Raw genomic sequence first — 18,452 nt, 5'->3', positions numbered from 1 at the left:
ATATTCCAAGATTGAGACTGATCAACATTATAAATACATCATTTCAGAGGTTTGGGGTGTGCTCTTGTGTAAGATGTTCTTGGCAACTTGAACCCAGTAAGAATAAATATGAAATCTCTCTATTTCATATGTAAATGCTCCACTTGTCTACTGCTTCAGGGATGATAACTAGAGGAAAGGCAAACATTAATATTCAGCTGCTGGCAGAACGCTGTCTTGTCACGAGACGTGAAATTGACGTGAATTGGACCCTCTGTCAGAGTCAAGGCTACGGTAATATCTAAAGACCCATTTTCTGCAGTCTTCAAGGCTGTGGGTAATTTTTTGGAGAGGCATCAGTAGACATGCCTTTGAAACCAGTCAATTATGAACAGCCTGGTAGAGAAAATCTTTGGAGATCATTTCCTTTGGCTGGGTTAAGCTTCCTACAATTAAAAGCTTTTTGGATACAAGATTAAGAGGAGTATGATGAGGTTACACCGTTCCCGCTGGCGTTCTTTGTGGTGTCTCCCTCAGCTAGCAGTGAGAGGTCAGGATAGGAGAACAGATCTTTCAGGTCTTTGAAGGTTAGAAAAGCCTCAGAAGAAGCAGATTTATTTCCATTTGAGACTTTTAGGGTTGCCATTTAAAGAGAGAGCCGTGAGTGGAGCAGCCGTGAGTGGAGCAACCTCCTATAGTTTCAACTTTTCAGCATTTCAGCTTTGAGGCTGTAAAGAAGTCACTGCCTCGACTTTTGGACTGGTTTGTTTTTACCCCCTGAAAATCAAGATCGTATTCTAAAAGTGATTTCTCTATGTTGACATATCATCAATTTGGAAGAAGGAAAGGAAGCTCTCCCTTTTAGTTATGCTGTCATAGTTACCAGAGTCTCTAATCATCTAAATTGTCTTTAAACATCACATGATCATGATCAAGCATACCTAATACTTTTCTCTCTCTCTGTCTTTCTATGTCGATCCATGCGTCCCCAGTGTTTTGATTCTCCAGTGTGACCACTTCTTCTTTCCGGACCTGCCTGATCCGCCCAGACGCTCTACCCCTGGTTGGAGTCTCGTGGCTTGGTGGTGCTCACTGCTGCTGAGGATAGATCTGTGTAGACAGCCTGTGACCCAGGGAACTGTTGTAGATAGAACCACTTGGAGACCATCACACCCTCTCTGAACTGCCTTTGCATCAGTCAGCTTTGCAACAGGAAGTAATTAGAGCTAGGTCTATAATAATCTCAGAAACTACACTGACCTATTAGTTCCTTGGTTGCTGTTGCAGAAACATTGACATTATGTACCGTCCAGAGTCACCCAAATGAGGATGAGGTTCCCTACTGAGCCTGGTTCCTCTCAAGGTTTCTTCTTCATCTCAGGGAGTTTTTCCTCACCACCGTCACCTCACCACAGACTTGTTCATTAGGGATAAAATAGTAACTTCATGTTAAACCATAATTATTTTTTTTCTATCTTTCTGTAAAGCTGCTTTGAGACAATGTCCACTGTTAAAGGCACTATACAAAAAAATTGAATTGAAGCAGAGTAACGGATATGTTGTCGACATTGACAATGCAAAGTCTCTGGATTACTAAGCAGAAGGTCTGGGGTTCAAACCCCAGCACTGCCAAGCTGCTGCTGTTGGGCCCTTGAGCATGGCCTTTAACCCTCTCACTGCAGCAGGGGACTGTATAATGGCTGACCTTCTGCTCTGACCTCAGGTTCATAACAAGCTGTGATATGCAAAGAGAAAAAATTCACTGTATTTATAATAAACAAAGACTTCTTCTTCTGTTCTGTGGATCAGCTAGTGTCCCTCTGAGTGACAGCAGAGAGAAAGGTGAGATAAGATAGAACTTTATTGATCCCAAAGGAAACTATTTTGCCGGAGACTGCTTCAGATTGCAAGAGAATTTAATATAAATGGAATATAAATGAAATATTCTACATACACAAAATATATGCTAGTGCTAGGGAACTAAGATGCACATGACATGATATTGCACATGGTATTAAAATCATTGCAATTATTGTGAAATTTGTCTGAAAGCAGTCTGATCTTCTCTTATGGTGACATTTATAGAACTGTACATCCAGTAATTATGTATGGATTGCTTTCTTGTCACATTTTTAATTACTATGTTTATTTCTTAAACTCCATTGCAAATCTAAATTAAACATGTAAAGTAAAGCAAGGACCAACATGTGAACGTTTTTGCTGTATGTCGCTTACGCTTCAGTGCTCAGACTGACAGCCTCACTGTTATTCTCAGAACGCTCCACTTTTCTGGCTCTGGTCCTGCTATGGTGAGATAACACGGCAAACACAGCTGCTTTCTGGTGTGTCAGTAAACACCATTTTACGCCTAGTTTTCTCCATTAGAGCCAGAATGATAACTGTCATGTTGAAAACTGCATGAGTGAACGCATTAGTTACAGCTGGTGCGCAATTAACACCACCGACGGCGAGCCACAATCGCTGCATAAACGTACACGATTATCACAACCTATTTACTGCACACTTGCTTTAATAGAGTGATAATTGCCGTGTGATTGGACATGACCGTCTATCTTCGACAATCAATTTTAAACTAAATGAAGAAATACAATCAGGTTATATTCCAATCGTTTTTGCAGCTCTCTCTGTAGCCTATATGCACCAGGGTGTGAAATCGCTCTGGGCTTTTTCGTCTGTATTCACTGCCAGGATTAATTAAAAATGCATTAAATAAAGAAAAGGGAGATGAACGGAAGAGAAAGGGCAGCTATTATTTCCGAGCATGATAAGTGTATTGTTTGCAATAATGGTGCTTTTTTGTGTTCAAAACCTGGTTAATGACAGATTTCGGATAATTGTAGGTAGCATTAAAGTTGGCATTTGCGTTCGATAGCAATTTGCGCCTCATTTTCAGAGAATCTTGTCTTTGTGTTTGATCTGATCTGATGACCTTTTGTCCATTTTCTCTCTTCTCTCATTTCTACCTCTGGATCTCTATATCAGCTTTTCACCTTTCTGCCTGGCTGTGGATTGTAGTAAGCTTTTCAAATAAAAAGGACTTGTTTCTGTGTCCAAGTCTCTAAAATACTGGCAAGTGATCGAAAACTTATTTGTTGTAAACCAGCTATGTGCAAAATATCACATCATATACCATCTATAATTAAAATCCATTGTATCTATATGTCACTATATTCACTGAGTTCTTGTTGGGACCGAAAGGAGCTTTACCCTCGGTCATGTGCTGTACCAGTACTCACAGAAATACATGTAATGAGACATTAATCACAGGAAAACAAAAACAAAAGGTACCCGGATCAGGCATAATATTATTACCACCTGCCTAATATTGTGTTGGTCCTCCAAAACAGCTCTGAACCGTCAAGGCATGGACTCCACTAGATCCCTGAAGGTGTGTTGGGGTATCTGGCAGCAAGAAGTTAGCAGCAAGTCCTGTAAGTTGTGAGGTGGAGCCTATATGGATACTTACTGGATACTTTTAATAGATACTGACCACTGCAGACCGGGAACACCCCACAAGAGCTGCAGTTTTGGAGATGCTCTGATCTAGTGGTCAAGCCATCACAATTTTGCCCTTCATCAAACTCTTTCCAAAATCCTTACGCTTGTCCATTTTTCCTGCTTCTAACACATCAACTTTGAGGACAAAATGTTGACTTGCTGTCTGATATATCCCACCCACTAACAGGTGCCGCGATGAGGAGATCATCAGTCTTATTCACTTCACCTCTCACTGCTCAGAATGTTATGCCTGATCTGTATATTTCCTGTTAATGTAGCGCATGCAGCGTTACTGGAAGTGAATAATCAGATGTTAACCACATACAGGTTACAGATGTTACCTGAATGTGTTTTTTTTCTCAAAGTTGGAAGCACGCAATTGTATAGAATGGATTTGTATGCAATAGCTTTACAATTTTTCCTTTAGAACTCCAGAAGTCCAGACCTGTTCCAGCATGTCAGTGTCTCTGTGACAATGGTGTGGAGGTTAAGATTGGAGTGGAAGAACTCGAGCGTCCTGCACTCTCACTCAACTCCACTGCAATGAACCAGAACACTGACTGCTACCGAGACCCAGCATCAGTGTAAGATCTCAGATCTCAGAGCTGCCTGACATGATAGGTGGGCATCAGTTGGTTTGGGGGGTGAGGAGAACCTTGGAAATGCATGAAGAGATGTTTCCCTGCTATCAGTAAAACATATTTGATGTAGTGTTATTGGTGTTAGTTGTCTGACTACAATTGTGCTACTCTGACCACGCAGTAAATAGCTCTTCCTGTGAACTGTTTGTGGTCTATTCACTTTAGAAGAAGATGAGTGGAATACTTTTCTTCACATATCCCAGCTAAGGAAGTCAGGGTCAGAGCGCAGGGACAGTTATGATGCAGAGCTCCTGGAGCAGAGAGCGTTAAGGGCCTTGATCTTCTGGTCAACAACCCAGACCCTTAACCACTTGATCTACTAAAAGTTACATGGAGTAATATGGAGTAGATGATTTTCTTTTGAGAATGATGCTAGGTGCTAGTTCTTGTTTTTTTCTGATTTGTGATTGATAATTAATTAATCAGTTGTCGATAGCGCTTCCTTTGAGACACAGACTGGAGCCGAAGCGTTAAAGCCAGACAGACGAAAGTGCTCGGAGGAGAGCTCTAACTACTTTAAACAGCTCACATATACTCTGATTAGCTAGTGTCATCGAGAGCATGAAGCACATGGATCCTGTGACGTGGGGCGTGTGTAATCTAATCTTAACCCCTCTGCTTCCCTGGCTTCAATGCTTGACCTTTATAACTCAACATCCTGTACTGTGGGAGCATGCCAGCTGTCTCACATGGAATTTAAATGTCAGGCATAAAAGACTGATAACCAATCACAGCAGTCATAATCATTTTATTTTTGGCTGTTTGGATCAAAATTGTTCATGAGAAATTCTATGAGGTTTTGAACCCATGGCTGGGGTGGGTGTTTCCATGACTAAATGATGACCTAGGACAAATAATATCTGTAAATATCTGGGTTTATGTCTGGTTTCTTACCCATTAAGTCAATGTCTTTTTGTAATTTTTTTTGGCTGACAGACATACTATATTATCATGGATAGCATCATCACTGGTTAATCTTCTGCATTCAGAAGACCTGAGATGTAATCTCATCGGCTAGTGATGTGAGAGGAGCAGCTACGGAACTGTAGCTCTTAATAAGAGTGCCTAATGATGATCAGTGAAGGTTGGTGCACTATATGAATGTTAAGCATTTTTCCTGTGCCTAGATCATTCAAAGAGCTAGTACATTTTGCATGTATCTAAATCTAAATCTGGGGGTGACGGAAGGATCTGCCCTTTAGGGAAGATGAGGAGAGAAATCATGGTGGACAAGGAAATGAGACTCACTAGGAGTTCGACCACAACTGATTGAAGAAGCTGATTTGCATCTTGTGCTACATCACATGAGGCCTAATCGTGTTGGTTGTGCTTTGAAAAGTTTAGCGTAAACTGGGTCAAGGTTGGAATTGACTGCCAAGGTGTCTGTGGGAATCCAAGTCTCTGACTGGGCAAAGCGGTTTTGCACCACTGATCATCTGTAGATGGCTTAAAGGTCTATTAAAAAAAATAAAAAATTTGGAAGCCCAATAAAAAACTTTTGTCAATCAGAATGAGAGCCACACCATCATAAAGATGGATAAGACTTAGCAATAAATGAATATTTCTTTGCATGATCCTGTACAAGAAATTCAGGAAATGAGAGATCACACCTGTGCTGGTGAGCAAGGCATGGTTTTTCCTTATTTTTTTAATATTTAGTTGATTAAAATAGCCCTGCGATGGACTGGTGACCTGTCCAGGGTGTACCCCTGCCTTTTGCCCAGGGATAGGCTCCAGCAGATCCCTGTGACCCTAATTAGGAATAAAGCGGGTATAGAAAATGGATGAATGATTAAAATAAGCCTCCTGGTGGTCCAGTGGCAGGATCCCGAGCTCTCATTGCCACAACCTGTGTCCGATTCCCTGGCAGGGAGCTATCCCAGCCACTGAAGAGTCAGCTCTCAGTGTCGGTCCCAAGCCCGGATTAAATGGGGGGGATGGGGGGGTTGCGCCAAGAAGGGCATCCGGCGTCATAAAAACCTGAGCCAAATCAAAACATGCGGACCAGATTATCCACTGTGGCGAGCCCGAAATGGGAGCAGCCGAAAGAACAACATCAACAACAACAACATTTAGATGATTCAAATCCACCTCCACCGGAGACATGATCAATTTTCTAGCTATCTTAACGTTTGAATGAAAATAATGTTCTTACAGCCCATTCTCATGAAAAACATTTGGCCTCATTTCCTCCTGGACACATATGATCGAAGGTATGGAAATTCTACGCCATTTCAGGGAATGCGTTTCTATGGGGTATGTGTCTGGCAAGCTTGATTCAAATATGAATGAGAATAAGAGAAAGGTTACACAGGCAACAGTTCAGGATGTTAATTCTGTACTGCTTTTACATTTTAGTCGTTGTAATTTCATGTTTATTCTATCCAGAGTAACTTTTTACAAGCCTGAAGAGTTATTTAAAAAGAAATGTGACATCCCTCTAATAGAAAGCACTTATGGGAAGCATTTGGCCTCATTTCCTGCTAGTGTTCTGACAAAAGCATGCATATTAATGACCGCATTTCCCCACATCATGCTCAATTCAAATACATTTCTCTACAATTTAAAACAGTCGCAATTCTGAATATGTTTGTCTGGTTAATATCAAGTATCCTGTCTCTTTAAGTCTCTGACAAAACTGTAGTATTAAAGGAAAAGTATAGCAGTGAATATATAAAAACTAGGCATAACATTACGAGCAGTGAGAGGTGAAATGAATCTCCTCATCATGGCACCTCTTAGTGGGTGGGATATATTAGGCAGCAAGTGAACATTTTGTCCTCAAAGTTGATGTGGTAGAAGCACAAACGGATAAGAGTAAGGATTTGAGCGAGTTTCAGTTTGAAGGACCAAATTGTGATGGCTAGACCTCTGGATCAGAGCATCTCCAAAACTGCAGTGCTCTTGTGGAGGTGTTCCTGGTCTGCAGTAGTCAGTATCTATCAAAAGTATCCAGTAAGTATCCATGCTAGCATCTTGGTGCCAGATACCACAGCACACCTCAGGGATCTAGTGGAGTCCATGCCATGTCGGGTCAGGTCTGTTTTAACAGTAAAAGGGGGACCAACACAATATTAGGCATAATGTTATGCCTGATCGGTATCAAACAACATGAAATTGTTTTGAAACAATCACACAGTGCCACCTGGGACCAGGGAGTCGAACTCACAACCTTCAGATTAGTATTCCAGCACCTTAACCACTGAGATCAGTAACCAGCTGCAACATGTAGATGGGGAGAGGAATCAGGACAAAGGAAGAGACTGGACAGAGTGTGAGGCCATTCCTCTGTTTATTAAATATCACTTTGGCTTTTTAGCACTCCTAAACAGACACACACACACACACACACACATGAAATAAATCAAAACCAAGCAACATCAGTAGCAGCTTCCTGCTGCTCGGCTCAATTCCAGCTCAGCCAGGTCAGACCAGGTAAGGTCATCTCTCTCTCTCTCTCTCTCTCTCTCTCTCTCCTCTCTCTCTCTCTCTCTCTCTCTCCTCTCTCTCTCTCTCTCTGGTGTCTGGACGTCTACTGAAGAGGAACCAAAGCGCATACATAAACAGGCTGCCGTAAGCCCTGACAATCACCGGATACCTATACGCTCTCTGCTACGTTCACAGCCGGCGCTTGACCACATCCTCACTGCCACTCATGATTATAAGGATTAAAACAGACTCGGAAAATAGCAGGTGCATTAACTTACAGAAATCCCACAGCACTTTTTCCTTCCTGTGGTTTTCCAGCTAATGTTACGTGATTGGTTATAGATAGACGCCTGTGACTTGAAGCAAGAATAAAAGTTTAAAAAAATGGAAAGGTACAGCGTAAAAAAAAAGATTGGTTTGGTGTTAGGGAGTAAAGGAGTGCAAGCTATCAGGTGAGTGGTAAGCAGCTAAGCCCACCCATGTCACAGAGCCGCTTAGATCTTTTCTTGACTCCATCCTTTTCATCTTTAAAGTGATTCATCTGACTGCCGAAACATCTCACAAAAGCAATCAGCGTCTTTGTTGCTTGCTTTTATCGCAGTAAATCTGCACAAGCTAGGAACCTCGTGTGATCATTAGGCGTGGCGAGAGCAAATACTGCATGTACTGTACACACATACACACACACACACACACACAGACACACACACACACACAAAAGCCAAGGCCTCTTGTGAAGATGCCAACGGTAGGACTGAAAAGGGAAAATCTTTTTGATTGCATGGTAGCATATTGACACAGCTGCAAAACTCCACCCTCCAAAGCATGTGTGTGTGTGTGTGTGTGTGTGTGTGTGTGTGTGTGTGTGTGCACTACACATCAATCATCTGTAAGAGCTTAAAAGCAGTGCAGTACCACTTACATTGAACCGGCCATTTCATTTTGCAGAAATCACATCTGTACACACACACACACACGCACGCACACCGCAATATGTGCGTCTTTGTGAGAGTTCCAATGAATGGAAAAATGCATGCAATTTTTGAGTGTGTGTGTGTGTGTTAAGGGAAAGTGGCTCTCTATTTATGTAGCTCTTAAGCTTTAGATGAGTTGCTTTGTGTTTCTGATGACAAAAAAAAACATACAGTACAGCAGAAAATTCCCCATAATTGGCTCATGTTAGTGCCGAGGCTTGTCATTTTGACTTTCTATAAACGCTACAATTCAGCGCCTGTTTAAAAGCCTGGAGAAGTAACACCCAGGCTGGAGAAAAGGCGAAGAACCACATCAATCAGAGACGATGACGTAACTCGCACACGTATTGATCTTCCAATCAATGATGGCTGAATATGAAGGGTGGACTCTTCACTGCCAGACCATGACCTCCATCATTCTTTTCTTCTTTCTTTGTGCAAGGTTCTTTGTTGCCAAGTCAACCCCAAAAAGGTCCTGATAAACCATAAAAAAGAAAGAAACAATATTTATAAACAGTGAGAACCGTACAGCATTAATGATGCTGAATGACTTGAATCCGGTTATATTGCATCATGTCTCAATCAAGAAGCAATAACGCAGTAGATACAGAAATGTGTGGAACCGTTGAGACTAATGCGAAGTTCACACTGCACGCTTTTCAGAGTGGTCAGATCACAGTTGTTTTCACACTGCACGACTATCTAGGCTAGCATTCGGTCCCTGCTGTGTTCACACTGCACCATGGTTCGGCAACAGGATCTTTCACACTGCACGACTTCACAATAGGAAGAATCGCCGAGAACTCTGTCTGGTCTGCAAACTGTGTTTCACAACCGAACACATGCCAAAAATGCGTGAGATCTCGCGCGAGACTGGAAATGGTACCCCACAAAAAGTTTGCCATCCAAATGGTCAGTGCGGGGAACAAGGATCACGCGTTCTGCAAAGAGAGTTGGAGGTGCTCTTCCCAAAGATCAGCTAAACTTGCCACCATTTCTTGGGTCCAAATAAACTGAGAAGGAGCCTTTCTCAGAACCGAAGCCATGCTTGCTGATATTGTGGTCTAGAACTCCTCCCCAAACTTCATCGTTCCCTGTATCTTGCATGACTTCACAAGAGAGGAAGAATCGCCGACAACTCAAAGTTTCACAACCAAACTGATAAACAACGCAAGATTGGGAATGCACGGTTGGGAAGATGTGGGGAACAAGTATCATGTGTACTGCAAAGAGAGTTGGAGGTGCTCCTCCCAAAGTTCGGTTAAGCTTTTCTCCATTTCCTGGGTCCAAATAGCCCGAGGTTCCCTTTCTCAGAACCGAAGCCATGCTTGCTGAGATTGTGGTCTAGAACTCCTCCCTGAACTTCATCGTTCCCTGTATCTCACTCTCTCATCGGCTGTAGGTCATCGCCGAAATGTTTTTCACTCAGAACTCATTTCACACAGTAGGATTTTGAGTTGCTGACAGGTCCAGACTGCTCATGTGAATGAGCAACCGATTTGCCTTCGATTTGTCAAGCGATATTGCAAAACCTGTCGGCGAGTGAAAATCAGGGCTAAAATTGTGCAGTGTGAACTGGGCATTATGTGGTCACAGAATTGTAGGACCACCAGATAATAACTATTTCTTCTGCTGAAAAACACCATGGTCGGACAGATACAGCACTGAAGGCATTCCTGAGGTCATCTGAACCTTTTACTCCGCGGCCTTAATTAGCATGCGCTCCGATTTCCAGACTTTCTCATATATATAATCACACAGTGGAAAGGGAAAAGGTGGAGCCAAAACAGGAAATTACCTAGAGCCATGACAAGCACTCATTCAGACAGGTTCAGACAATTTTGTGTGAATTCCTTGCATATTTATATTTATATTTACAGTATAATTTCTGTGTGTGGTAATGAGTGAAGACTGAAAAACGTGAGACACTACAGATGGACGAAAACAAAGCCCCGGCTGCTTAAAAGGGATTTCACTCCCGGCTTGTCTCTTCTTGTGCAGTAATTGAGTTTACAAAAATCAATAGCATCGATAAGAAAGTGAATTCAGATGTACGATGAGCCCACTTTAACTATCAGAGCGTCTGTCTCCCTCCTCCAGCGCTCAATAACTCAATACAGTTAAATGTCAAAAATGAAAGCAATCTATACTGCATGTATGTAGCCATCCTTTATTTTTTACATAGATAAATAGTTAAAGTCTTTTTTTTTGTGTGTGTGGTCATAGACCTCCACTGCTGGTCCATCCTGCAAAAAAAATAACAGGCCTTTAACCAAGATACACAGTCATCAGTATAAAATAACATTGTTCTTTCAGGCTCGATTCATAACCTCGGTCCACTTCTGTTCCCAAATGAGTGCGGCGTCCAAGCGTAATTTAAGGCCTCGCTGCTTTCTGAAACGCGGCCCGAGCCAGATGAATCATTCTTGGATGCTGTTGTGTCGTTGAGGGCACGTGTTGGTCAGCGGGACTAGAATAGAATAGTCACAGCGAGCACATGGGAGACATTAAAACAACAGCGATTAGTCTTCTTCTCTATTTAGACAAGAACTTATGTAAGTGGAACCGAGACACAAAAGCTGAGAAATAAAAAAAAGTTTTCCCTGATGAAATGAGTGTGTGTGTGTGTGTGTGAGGGAGAGAGAGAGAGAATCCTACACCTGGAATCTTTGAACTTTACAATATAAAAAGAAACCGATGAGAGAAACGTATCAGATCCTCAATGAGACACCTGAGCTTTACCTTCGGGCATTAAAGGACAAACATGGAAAAAAATTTCACCTTTAGCCTTGATACAGGGTGGAGACCAACACACACACACACACACACACACATGCACACACTATAAGAAATTAAACAGGAACTGAATTAAATGAACTGGAATAGCCAGAAAAATGGCATTTACACATATTTATTTTCTTTTGGATGATCAGCCAGGAGGTTTGGTTTAGACGTTTGCTTTTATTCGAACCCTAGAATCTTTGCAGGGTTTTAATGGAAGCTACATTTTTCCCCCTGCTTTGTTTTTAATCTCATGCAATATTTTATTTAATATAAAATCAAATTAGCCTACTATTAGCCTGACCTACTTCTTAGAGTCAAAAATATGTGCACCCCTGCCCATCACACCTATAATGTGACCGTTCCAAAACAACAGAGTTAGTCCTGTTATAATAACCTCTTTTTTTCTCTTCTAAAAAAAATAGATGTTGGATTGTGGCTGTGGGGATTAGTGTTCATTCAGCTACAAGAGCATTAGTGAGATCAGACTCTGATGTTGAGATGTTGAGGAAGATCCAGTTTCAGTTCATCGCAAAGGTGTTGAGTCAGGTGGGCTTTGTGGTCAGGTGACATCATACGTTTGGTCACAGAGAGTCACGTCCATTTTTTTTCTGGTTCCCAGAACTTGCTGTCTAATAAACCACACCTTCTGACAGGTGACACTGTAACTACAGTGGTAGCTCAAGTGGTTAAGGCTCTGGGTTGTTGCCCGGAAGATCGGGGTTCAAGCACTGCCAAGCTGCCACCGCTGGGTCCTCGAGCATGACCCCCAACCTACCCTCCCTCTTTCAGGGGTGCTGCATTATGGCTGACCCCAGCCCTTAAGGATGGGATATGCTTAGAACGAAGTTCACTGTGCAGTAATGTCTTCTTCTTTCGGCTTTTCCCTTCAGGGGTGTCCATAGCGTATCATCTCTCTCCACCTATCCCTATCTTCTGCATCCTCAACTCTTACACCCACTAGCTTCATATTCTCATTTATTCCATCCATATACCTCCTCTTTGTCCTTCCTCTTTGCCTCCTGCCTGGCAGCTCCATGTCTAACATTCTCCTACCAATATACTCCCTCCTCTGAACATGTCCAAACCATCTTAATCTGTCCTCCCTAACTTTGTCCCCCAAACATCCAACATGAGCTGTCCCTCTGATGTACTCGTTCCTAATCCTGTCCAACCGTGTCACTCCCAAAGAGAACCTCGACATCTTCAGCTCTGCTACCTCCAGCTCTGACTCCTGTCTCTTCCTCAGTGACACTGTCTCTAAATCATACAGCATGGCCGGTCTCACCACTGTCTTGTACACTGTGCAGTAATGTATATGTGACAAATAAAGACAACTTAACTTAACCTGATGATCAATGGAAATCATGGTAATATAGTGATACAAGCAAGAACAAACAGAAACGGAGGCATTCTGAGACAAAGATACTTTGTGTATGTGTGTGTGTGTGTGTATGTGCCATTAACACACACAATAACCCTTGTATGATGGTCCAACTGCCTCCCACGTCCTCTGCTGCTTTCCGCTCACAATTTAATGGACCAAAAGGAAGCGGTTTTCTAAATGATCTTCAGTCGTCCCTTTTCATCTGAAACCGTTTTGCAGTAATTAACATGACTGCTCTAATCGGCTGTATGGTGTATCACTCTGACACCCTCCTGAACCAAGTCTGTGTGTCCTTTCTGGATAGGAGGAACAATAAACAGGTTTTTTTTGGTCAAACCACTAAAATCAATCCTTCGTGTCATTTGATCAGATGTTTACTTCATCTGGTTTCCTGTTTTGAATGTTTTCTGGACCGCTGGTGACGATCATGTGACGTGTTACGGATGTGTCAGTGAAGCAGGATTAAATAAATGCACCCAAATCTAGGAGTGTTAAGTGTAATCACTGGACCCGACCGGCTCTGGCTCCGGCTCCGGCTAATACATCAGCGGCAGCCTTCATTCTGTCTATTTATATTCACAGTGTTTTTAATAGCGCTATTGTTCTCAATAACACGCCGTATGTTTTTGTGTTGACACTCAACCCCCTGCCAAAAAAAAATGCTGATTGCTACCTGTGTGATGTAGTAGAACTGCTCTCTGGAACGTCAGGCAGATTTTGTGCTGGGATGGGGCGGCCTGCTTGGAATAGCCCGAGCAGCGCAGCTTTCAGAGGTCACGGTGGTTTTCAAAACGTCCCACATTCCATGCCAGAACTTCGCTTCTGCACAACAAGCGGAAGGTTTACGGGGGTTAAAAGCACGGCTGTAGCTTTATAGTTCGTTTACATGACAGAGCGGGATCAGATTATGTCCAGGCGCTGTACAGATGAGTGACAAATTAAAGGAAAAAACTCAGAAAGTACAGGATTTTGGTCTAGATGAAAATGGATAATAAAAGCTCTCGGTTGTGTAAGATTGTTGTTTGTGTATTTGTATTTACGTGTCTGTTTCTGTTCTAAATCTGTATCTCACTGCAGAGAGAGAGAGAGAGAGAGAGAGAGAGAGAGAGAGAGCGCTCAATTACCAGCTGTATCCTGTTCTCATTTCTATTTAAAACCTGAAGCAGATTAAAGGAGACCTACACACTGGTTTGTTTGTCCATGTGGATCTTTCCAATGTTAAGATATTCATTAGTTCAGGTCAAGTTATCGCTTTAACGTTTTTATTTTCTTCCCATCTCAGGCCAAACAAAGACATCTCGCCGTCTCTCTTGTCAGCACGTTATGTCCGCTCGGTTGATTTCCATCACCGCCGTAAGATCCTGTCCGTTAAGCTGATGTCCGTACACCGGTTACCCAGAAGGCACTCTGACGCCAGGAACAACATAATGACAGCCTATCGTGAGGATAAGGAGAATAAAATGGCATGCACATCACCGTTTTTCTCTTTCCTGCGCTTCCTGAGCTGCATGTGACTCCAAGTCGTGATGAAATGAACCAGAAATGGAACAAGCAGAAGGTTTTTCTTACATTTCGTTCCTCTGAGGTCTACAGCTCCGCTCTTGCTACTCAGAATAATTCAGCTTAGTTTAAAATACTTTAGACGGCATTCATCAATCATCTGAAATGATATAAATGAACAGAGAAGCTGAACTGTGGTCTTTCAGAAATGATCTTTAAATCCAAACTATGGTCCTGATCCAAATAAACTCACCTGGGCTCAGCCTGAGCACTGGAGCGCTTAAAATGGAATAGTGTGTGTGTGTGTGTGTGTGAACACCTAATCACACTCCATAAATAACCCTGACTCTTTGTCACGTCTCGCTCCAGCATTGTGTCTGTGATGATTCCAAGCTTTTGTCATCTCCCTCTTTGTGTGTGTGTGTGTGTGTGTGTGTGTGTGTGTGTTCTGAGCATTCCCTCTTTAGCATGTACTGACTCAGTCTTGCCTTTGTCGATGCCTGTTCGCAGATTCCGCATCTCTTTGTTTCTTCCTTTACTGGATTGTTTTATAAAGAGTTCTTTCGCATTTATTTTCACGTGAACATGACTATGGGTTAGAACTAAAAAGTTTAAGAGCGGCCTGTTCAAAAATAAAAATAAAACCCAGCAAGATGCAGTAAAACCCAGACAATGCATCATAAAACAGGGTATAAAATCATATACGTTAGAACAAACGCACCCGATTTTTGAAAGCAATAAACAAAAGAGCGAAGAGCCAAGGCTTATGACGTTACTCTGTTTAAATTAGACAGGTAAATCTTTCTGATGTGTAATATTTCTAACTTTAATTGCTAGTGCGTTCGGCTCAGATAACAAAGGAGTGATGGCGCTGTGCCAGGTTCCCACTTTCATCTGGCCCACACGCAAGCGAGCAGCGACGGAGATGAATTCGTCCGAATCGGGCTGCCAGAACCGAGGAGCAACTCAGCCTTAATGAGACTGTATCTCAATCATGATAGCGGGCAGAACTTACAGTCTGAGAGCGTAACGCTGCAGTAGAGAACCTGTAATGTGGTTCCAATAAAATAATAGCTGAACCGCAAAGATCCTAAATTCAACCTCATTTCTCCTGGAGGTCCAGGCATGGTTCTTCATGAAGTTCTTTATGGAGTGTCTGGCAAGGTTCAGGTTCGTTTATCATAAATATCACACCTACTAGATCTCCACCCATGGGAGATACACTGATCAGCCATAACATTATGACCACCTGCCTAATATTCTGTTGGTCCCCCTTTTGCTGCCAAAACAGCCCTGACCCATCGAGGCATGGACTCCACTAGATCCCTGAAGGTGTGCTGTGGTATCTGGCACCAAAATGTTAGCAGCAGATCCTGTAAGTTGTGAGGTCTCCATGGATCAGACTTGTTCGTCCAGCACATCCCACAGATGCTGGACTGGATTGAGATCTGGGGAATTTGGAGGCCAAGTCAACACCTCAAACTGGTTGTTGTGGTCATCAAACCATTCCTGAACCATATCTGCTTTGTGGCATGGTGCATTATCCTGCTGAAAGAGGCCACAGCCATCAAGGTATAAAAAAAAGAGCCTTGGCCTGGTTCACCACTCTCCATCCTTGGACCACTTTTGATAGATACTGACCACTGCAGACCGGGAACACCCCACAAAAGCTGCAGTTTTGGAGATGCTCTGATCCAGTGGTCTAGCCATCACAATTTGGTCCTTCGTCAAACTCGCTCAAATCCTTATGCTTGTTCATTTTTCCTGCTTCTAACATCAACTTTGAGGACAAAATGTTTGCTTGCTGCCTAATATATCCCACCCACTAACAGGTGCCATGATGAGGAGATCATCATCGTGAAGTTATTCACTTCACCGGTCAGTGCTCAGAATGTTATGCCTGATCGGTGTATGGTGTTAGTCAGCACCTCTAGTACATCAGCGGTGACAAAAAGTCTGTCCATCTTTCTAGATGACTTCCAGACATGTGTAGAGTCTCACTGCACGCTGAAGCTCTTCTGGTTGCTCAGAGTTGCCAGATCATCAATTTTCACCTGCGATAATCAAAAGAACACTATAGAGTACATTATAACTCAATTTACCACACGACCTCAGGCACATTTTTGTTTTATATATTTAATACCAGACTTCTGAAATGTTGTGTTATTTGGAGACGGATGAACTGAACCAGTGTTCAGCCTCGTGCTGGAAAAGCAACCAGCTAGTTGCTATTATTTATATTTTAAGACATTCTGACATACTGTTTAGTGTTAAAATATATTTAAGTAATGAATAATGTGGGTTTTGGTTGCCTATGTGATGGAGGTTACTGTAGGTGCATTTTATTTTAGTGTATTGTGGATGGATGACCTTTTGGAACATCTCTTCAGTTGACCTCCAGACATCTCACTGCACATTGGTGGTCTTATTAAGACCATTTTTTTTGTCTTTAGGTCAGTTTAAAATGTCTAGTAGTATAGATCAGCGTTGATCAGATTCATCCATGGTCTGTTTCAGCCTTCATTATCTCTACTGGACTTCATAAGGCTCCTGGGAGGAGGGATGAAAGCTTTCATCCAGCCTTAAGCGTATCGTCACCTTGTTGTGTTAGACTCACTAACTATCACATTCACACTTACAGGTTTGTTTAACTCGGACGTATCAAGGGTCAAGTAGCTTCCTTGAGGTCATTTTTTGCTTTGCTTTTCTACATTGTTTTACATTTTTAAGTTTTCAAATAATGCAACTCTTTGCAGATTTTTGGCTTTCGCTAGCACTTAAGCTTTACATTTGAACCCTGGACTCTGCTTTCAGTGCATTAATAAATAAGTGGGGGGAAAAATAATAATAATAATAATAATAATAATAATAATAATAATAATAATAATAGACAAATAGGACAGAATAATTGATCTTATCGGATCAGATCATGAGTTTTGTTTAAGAATCAAAATAAAAGCAATACGCAAAATAACAAACTCTGTACATTATAATCTACAAGAACATTTTTGCTCCTTTATTTCTTTTTTTTTTTGTTGAAATGTCGATTTTAATATTTAATAATAAAATAATGGATAATTCTGAAAGATCCGTGTGATTTAAACTGATCCGGTGTTATTATTCAGCCTTACAGCCTTACAGCCTTATTCAGCCAACAACTACAAGTTTCTATATGATTGTTATTTAAACATTATTTATATTTATAAGACACTCTGACGTCATATTTAGTCTTAATATTTAGTTATTAATACTGTGCATTTTAGTTGTCTACGCCATGGGCGTTACCATAGTTACAGTAGGTGCGTGTTGTTTTAGTGACAGTGCGTGTAATGTGCAAAGAAACTTCTCACGACGCGTTTGGCTATAATTGCGTGTCGTTTGGGGTTTCTTTGAATCACCTGCTCTAGGTGAAACCGCTTAGTGGTGAGCAGATACGACATTTTTGAAATCTTTCTCGTGAAGAATCCCCCGCGGTTTTCCAACAACGAGTTGGTACGGCCCGGCGCTCGCGCTGCTGCAGCTGCTGCACTTTTTTTCCCTCCCTCCCCGTGCTCCGCTTCAGTTCAGCTTCAACTCCTCAGCGGTGTCCATTATACAAACTCAGCCTCGGAGTGGACGTTTAAAGCCCAAAAACACCGCGTTCCGAAATGACTTCTGCGTCCGTTTTGTATCCCGTGTAGAGGATTAACGCGTTTACTCGCCGTACATGTGTAACGCGTAACTTTTTAAGGTTTAAACTCGCGGAGGGGGACAGCGGTGTGAGGTCTGAGGAGCGTTGCTTACCATGAAGCTTGCACTCGCGCCTGGGTTTCTCCTAACTTTGTGGCTTTGCGCTCAGAGTAAGTGTGTGTTTTTTTCTCTTTCTCTTTTTATATGGATGTTTAGCTCTTTTTAGAGGGTAAACACTACGGAGTGTTGGTTCCGTGTTGCAAGTTGTGCAGCTGCACGGTCCAAAACACCCTAGACATCCATCTCCATCCATCCATCCATCTATCTCCATCCAGAATTCCAGGATCTCGTTGAGCAGGCTGTCCTATAAACCTCTGATACACTCTTTTTACCCATGCTTCTTCTCTCTGAAACCATGTGAAGTTTCTTTTTCTTGTTAGAGAACCTCAAGGAGATGGTGGTTTCTTGTGCATGGCAGTGCAGACTCTTCCACCGCTCACATCCTCCAAAGCCAGTTGCTGCTGGGACAGAAACCACGGCTCTCTGGCCAGCGTTACTGAGTGTTCAATTAAA

The 18,452-nt window shown here is 42.2% G+C and overlaps 1 protein-coding gene and 1 long non-coding RNA gene across 9 annotated transcripts in view; one reads left to right on the top strand and one right to left on the bottom strand.

The window, feature by feature from the left end:
- Positions 1-10,701: 10,701 nt before the first annotated feature.
- On the bottom strand, positions 10,702-14,592 carry LOC131360815 (uncharacterized). The gene is made up of 5 exons (XR_009205916.1): positions 14,464-14,592; positions 14,280-14,370; positions 13,384-13,532; positions 10,873-11,012; positions 10,702-10,788 (listed from the first exon to the last, which is right to left on the bottom strand). It is a non-coding gene; the product is annotated as an uncharacterized LOC131360815 (long non-coding RNA).
- Positions 14,593-17,763: 3,171 nt separating this feature from the next.
- The window catches only part of lrp4 (low density lipoprotein receptor-related protein 4), a 78,331-nt gene continuing 77,642 nt past the window's right edge, over positions 17,764-18,452 (top strand). For 7 of the 8 annotated variants that reach the window (XM_058400470.1, XM_058400468.1, XM_058400465.1 and 4 more), the window contains exon 1: positions 17,764-18,049. In XM_058400470.1, coding sequence (XP_058256453.1) covers positions 17,995-18,049 — 55 coding nt within the window. In that variant the 5' untranslated portion in view covers positions 17,764-17,994. The remainder of the gene's footprint in view (positions 18,050-18,452) is intronic. The other variant, XM_058400469.1, reaches the window with a different exon arrangement.

This window comes from Hemibagrus wyckioides, linkage group LG10 (genome assembly GCF_019097595.1).
Source record: "Hemibagrus wyckioides isolate EC202008001 linkage group LG10, SWU_Hwy_1.0, whole genome shotgun sequence".
Lineage (NCBI taxonomy): Eukaryota > Metazoa > Chordata > Actinopteri > Siluriformes > Bagridae > Hemibagrus > Hemibagrus wyckioides.
Note: the sequence above shows the minus strand (reverse complement) of the source record. Positions and strands in the feature narration are given on the sequence as shown.